At 33.0% G+C, this 6,000-nt stretch overlaps 1 protein-coding gene across 1 annotated transcript in view; it reads right to left on the bottom strand.

Annotated features, from left to right (window-relative positions):
- Positions 1–510: 510 nt before the first annotated feature.
- Positions 511–6,000, bottom strand: part of LOC129219578 (SWI/SNF-related matrix-associated actin-dependent regulator of chromatin subfamily A containing DEAD/H box 1 homolog) — a 65,877-nt gene continuing 60,387 nt past the window's right edge. The window contains exons 17-18 of the mRNA XM_054853877.1: positions 2,033–2,139; positions 511–1,179 (exon numbers count right to left, since the gene is read on the bottom strand). Of these exons, the coding sequence (XP_054709852.1) occupies positions 1,106–1,179; positions 2,033–2,139 (181 nt within the window). The 3' untranslated portion in view covers positions 511–1,105. The remainder of the gene's footprint in view (positions 1,180–2,032; positions 2,140–6,000) is intronic.

Genomic DNA, 6,000 nt, shown 5'->3' with positions numbered 1-6,000 from the left:
TATCATTGTTCAAGCGAATGCTCCGTTGCGTTATGTTACAAAAGTTGAAAACATACTTCAAGCGGAGGCACTTATCTCCGCTCACACTGCCCGAAAGCAACTGAGGACTGGATGCATTGAAATGGCATATCCCGCACATTTCCCAGCCGGTTTTACCGTGCTGCCATCTATCGTCACGTCACAATAATATTATGCTCATTACTTTCATAATGGACCCTGTAGTAATAAGATAAAATAAGTGGAAATAATTGTAGATTATATTGTTAATGATTTTTGTTGCCATTTCTTAATAAGTGAGGTGTCAAAAGTTAAATGTTCAGCAAGTTGAGCACCTTCCCTCATCCACGCTATGGTTATGTTCTTATTTAAGCTGATTCAGTATCCTTACATACAGTGTAATGTTTGAAAATGCTTTTACACTAAACAAACATGTAATAATTAGTTACATTTTAAAAGAAGAACGCCAGAATGTAATTAAACAATCTTTATTACTTAAGGTTAACAAGATTCCAAATATTGTAAAATCAGAATAATAAAATACAGTAATGGAGCAATCTTACAGATTTGAATACATTTCTTGAAATTGTACAATTTTTAAGCAATACTATGTACAATAACATCATATTTTACAATGTACATAGATGAAATTTACTTGTTGTGACAAGTTGATTAAATGAATTGAATTAAACATGTCATAATTTGGTCTATAAACATTTAAAATACAAGTAGCTGTTTTACCTTCAGAGAGAAAAAAAAGGTTAACTTTTTAGGTACTTTATTAAAAAATTGTAAATAAACCTTGTTGTGCTGTAGAAAGCTTAGTTAAAATATTTGTATAAAAGCAATACAAATATTACATCAAAATAAATAACAAAAGAAAATGAAACTCAAGTTTCTTATTTCCGTCTTAAATATGTATTTTTTAAATGCAAATTTATAAGCTTCTATAAATTTTAACATAGTCTCCAAATTTGAGATGCACGCTAGAAGTTTCTCAAAGTACACAAAAATATTTAACTTTGGTCCGACAGTCATTGTTGCTGGATAAACAAATGTCTGAAATTTCAATTCAGTTGGCTCAAGTTGTCAGGATAAATTCAGCAGATCAACTCTTGGATTTCAAACCTAATGCATCCCTCAAAAGCATTGCTACACTTGCACTATCACTTTCTTCTGTGTCTAAAAATTGAAATATAAACAATTATTGTTTAGTACAATGCTTCCATCTAATTTTCAGCAGTAGTAAAGCAGTTTAGGGTTAGAAGAAAAGAAAAATTCAAAACATTTTTATCTTTTATGCAGAACATAAAATGCTACAAGAAACTGCCAGCATAAAAATTTAATTTCATACAAGTGAATATTTATTTATGAAAACAGCTTTAAGGTTTTTTTTTTTTTTTTAATCACTTTGTCAGTAATATGTTTTAAGATCACTTATTTCCTGATTTTAAAGTTGTCACAAATTCATAAATGTATTAACTCATAATTTTTACACAAAATAAAAACCTCAAGATCACAAGTTATGTGGATAACTCAGTTTTTAAAGTTTATATGCTTTTCCTACTTGCAAGTTTCAGCACTTTTAGAAGAATACTCGACTTCCAATCGATTATGTATTGTTTACTGCTAGCACAGAACAAAGGAATAATTCAGACAAAGAAGCTACAGCTTACAAGCTGCAAAATACGTTTAAAAAAAAAATAAATCAATATTTGCTTGGTTTTTTTCAATACAAAAATTTTGCTGAATAGAGCTTTAAAAAAATAATGAAAAATTATTCCTGCCAATTTATTTCAATAAGGGTCAAATAGAATCCTTCATTATCAATTTCTGCAATGTAAACAAAAGAATCTACCAAAAAAAAAAAAAAAAAACGATTCATCTACATTGAAATTGCCATCTGTTCATGCATAAAATCATTTCAATTCATATAAACTGAATAAAATTCAATAAATCTTTGGAAAAGCATACTAAAATGATAATTCACTTTAGAATTGAGAGTTAAAATTAATGAAATAAAGTTAATACAAACCATCTTGATCATGAATGTCTCTTTCCAACTTGAGTTTCTCAGTTGCTCTCTGAAGAATACCTTCTTCAATGGTATTTTCACTAATAAGTCTAATCACAGTAACATCCCTGAAAGAACAGAGAAGATTTGAGTTCTTATATATTTTAAATGGTCTATATTATACATTAGTTGTAACTGCAGTAAAAATATTTCAACGCAATCAATTAAAAAAAGTCTGATAATAAAAATAAATAAATAAAAAATAAATGCTAAAGGGGTTGTTCTAATGTTTCAGCTGATATTCAAAGCAAAGATACAAAACCAGAGACTTAAAATTCAATTAAACAAGTAAAGTCGGCCGCACTTAATCAGGTATTAAATAAAGAACTGCCCCATTTATACAGAAATAAAAAGTAGAACTGAAAATGTTTAATGCTCAGGCAGAAAAACTCAGAGTTCAAATTCAGTGGTCATTAGTCATGCTTTGTAAGTAGAAATTCCAGATTAACTACTGCAGTTTTTTACAAAGTACATATATCTGAAGGTTCTACAGGAGAAAAACCAAAAGTCTTTCATTTCTAGACCTAAAGCCTCAGTTCAGACCAAAAGTCTACATTTGATAAAATTTTATTTTGGTTTATTCACTTATTTTAAAACAAAAATGTTAGTTTTGACTGAAGAAACATTTGTATTTAACACGTTAAACGCTACGCGTATTTCTAAGACAATCCCGTTCAGGCCACGCGCGCCGCTTCGATTGAAGAGCTGGTATTGAAGGACCGGTGTTTCCGATCGCAGTAGAACATAGTGTACGTTTGGAACGTGATACGTATAGTCATTGATTCAACACGTTACGCGCCAAGTCTGTTTTGTTTTCCTTGTTAGATTTTTAATTTAAACTTTCACAAAAAGGGAAAGAATCACTTAATTTGAAAAAAAAAAAATCATTAAAAATAAGTTTTTGCATCATGCAGTATCAATCCTTTTTCTAAGTAAACATTGCATCACGTTGTGACGTCATGTGTGCGATCGGTTGCAATAACTCAGTCAAGTGGATGAACTTTTGGGTGAACCGAGTCACGAGTTCATTGTATCTTATAACCGCGAGTTTATTTTGTTGATTGAGTTACTTTTTTGATTGGCAACATATCTTTAACTTTCTTGCATTGGCAACACATCTTGTATTTTGCATATTCTTAATTTGAAAGCCATGTGAAGACTTTAAATACTTCGAGCGATCTTTTTCGCTCTCTCTCTCTCACCTCACATAGCCGCAAAATGTGTTGTACGTGATTTCGTGATGTCTGCCAGTGCTCTTTACTCCTGGCAGGGCGTTATACAACGTGATGTCAATTTTAAAGTCATAAAACGCCTTTAGGCCTATTTTTGTGTGTTACGGTAATGCCTTATATTCCTTGGAATCAGCATGTTCGTAAACTTAATGTTTCGTTGTATATTAGCGGCTAATCTTTGTCTATTTTTCTAAATGTTTTTTAAATATCAATGAAGATGTTGTTCGTCAACTTAAGAAATCCTTTGAGGATAATAAATACATATTTTCCATGAGGAAAAATACTTCACGTGTTTTTCTTTTTCTCCAACTTCAGGCTGTGGACATTTTCTTTGCAAATTCACTTCTACTAGCGGTGTAGTAAGTCTAAATTTCACTACACATAATGCTCACATTCCTTACAGCTTGGCCCGCCCATATAAGATTTCTTCGAAATGGATGCGTGGCCGGTGTTTCCTTTGAGACAAATCAGTTCATTACAGTTCTTGGCTCCGTGCAGACAAAAATTTTCTTTAGCCCTGAGCGTCAAAATGTCAGTCCGAGAGTGTGAAAGCGACAGCAGCAGTGAAATTATTTTTGCTAGAAAACGGCCTAGAATGGATGTAATTTTATCCTCTGACGAGGAGGAGGAGATTGTTGAAGAATGGCATGAACCGAGGGGCAATCAGCCAAAGATTGTGCCATTTACACATCCTTCGGGGTTTGTAAGGGAGCATATAGGATCAGATATAGCCGTAGAAACCAGCTATCAATTATTTGTGCCGGATGAACTGATCGAGCAAATTGCCGAACAAAGAAATTTATATGCAGCACAGAAAATAGAAGCTGTATACACGCAGCGCTTGGCAAAGTGGACAGAAACAAGTACGTCTGAAACAAAGAGATTTTTTGGACTCGTCCTATGGATGGGATTAGTAAAATTGCCGGCCATACATTATTGGTCTAATGATCCTGCCTATTTGCAAACGTTTGCAAAAGCGGTCATGTCAAGGAACCGATTTGAATTATTACTAAGAATGCTACATTTTGTAGACAACGAAAAAGATAATGGTTCCAATTGTTTATATAAAATACAACCAATTATAGACATTTTGGAGACCAATTATAAAAAATATTACAATCCGACCGAGGACATATGTATTGACAAATCCTTGATTCCATTTCGTGGCCGCATTGTATTTAGGCAGTATTTAAAACAAAAGCGCCATAAATATGGAATTAAAATATTTAAGTTGTGCTGTGGATCGGGATACACCTATGCTCTCTGCGTATACACAGGGAAAACTTTAGAAAAAGAAAATCTACGCCCACTAATATTGTAATGTCTCTTTGCGAAGATTTGTTTGATAAGGGGCACACGCTCTATACGGACAACTGGTACACAACTTTAGAATTAGCCGAAAAATTAATTAGTAAAAACACCCATTTAGTGGGAACATTACGTACAAATCGAAGAGGAAATTCGCACCAAGTGCTTTCAACAAAATTAAAACGAGGAGAAATAATAGCAAAGGAAAATAACCAGGGGATAAATATTTTGAAGTGGAAAGATAAGAAAGACATCCTAGTTCTATCGACAAAGCACTCGTCAGAAATGGTGAATGTTGAATGCCGATCAGGAGGCCAGATCAAGCCACAAATTATAGTAGACTACAACAGACAAAAGTCAGCTGTCGACTTATGCGACCAAATGAACGCCTACAACAATCCATTACGCAAGTCTCTAAAATGGTATAGAAAACTAGCTTTCGAATTGTTATTAAATACTATGGTTGTAAATAGTTACATTCTATATAAAAATATTACGAAGCAGAAAATTAGCATTACCGAATTTCGGAAAAAATTAGCAGTCCATCTTACAAGTTGTGACAAAAAAAAAACATTCCACCGAGCAGAATTGCAAGAAGATCCGGAAAAAAACACAAACTCGAAAGAAAATCGGGAAAAGTCTTTGAAGTTCGAAAGTACTGTAAATTATGTTATGACAAAAATGTAAGAAAAGATGGTAGAGTGATGGCAAGGAGAAAGACCAAGCGTGTTGTAACATTTTGTGATACTTGTGAATTAAAACCATTTTTATGTTTGCCATGTTACAATGAATCACATTAATCCTGTAATGATACCAAATTAAGTAAATTTTAAATAAATTTTCTGTAATTCCGTAAAATAGTGTAAAATTTTATAGTTCTCATGTTACACGCTGACAGCCACCGATGGGTGACGCGGCCTAAACGGAAAGTCTAATGTCAGCCACCGATGGCTGCCATGGCGCTCAACGTGTTAAACAATAATTTAACAAAAAATATTTTCAGTCATTCCATCACAGGACTGCAGTTTTGTGCTTTATAACACTCATCAGCCAGGAATAGAAAGTAACTGAGCTGGAGGCGGGAAAACCTTTTAAAGGAACTGCAATCGTTGGATGGAATGACTGAGGTGGCGGTATATTTATGTATTTCTGCCTTAGCCCTGGCTTAGGGTGGTAACTTACTGCAGAATAACTTAGGAATTATTGAATGACATATTTAGCTGTGTACAATCTGGCAAACATTTTCCCCCTAAGAATAGAAAACCTTTTTCATAACCTAGCCAAAAGAGTATATAGCACTAGGCTTTTTTTTTTTCAATTCCTTAGAAATAAAGGCAGAAAAGTCATAGAAATATGGTAAACATTTTAAAGTAGAAATTTAACAAAAGT

Source organism: Uloborus diversus, chromosome 1 (assembly GCF_026930045.1).
Source record: "Uloborus diversus isolate 005 chromosome 1, Udiv.v.3.1, whole genome shotgun sequence".
Lineage (NCBI taxonomy): Eukaryota > Metazoa > Arthropoda > Arachnida > Araneae > Uloboridae > Uloborus > Uloborus diversus.
The sequence above is the reverse complement of the archived record's forward strand: the minus strand, read 5'-3'. Positions and strand labels throughout refer to the sequence as shown.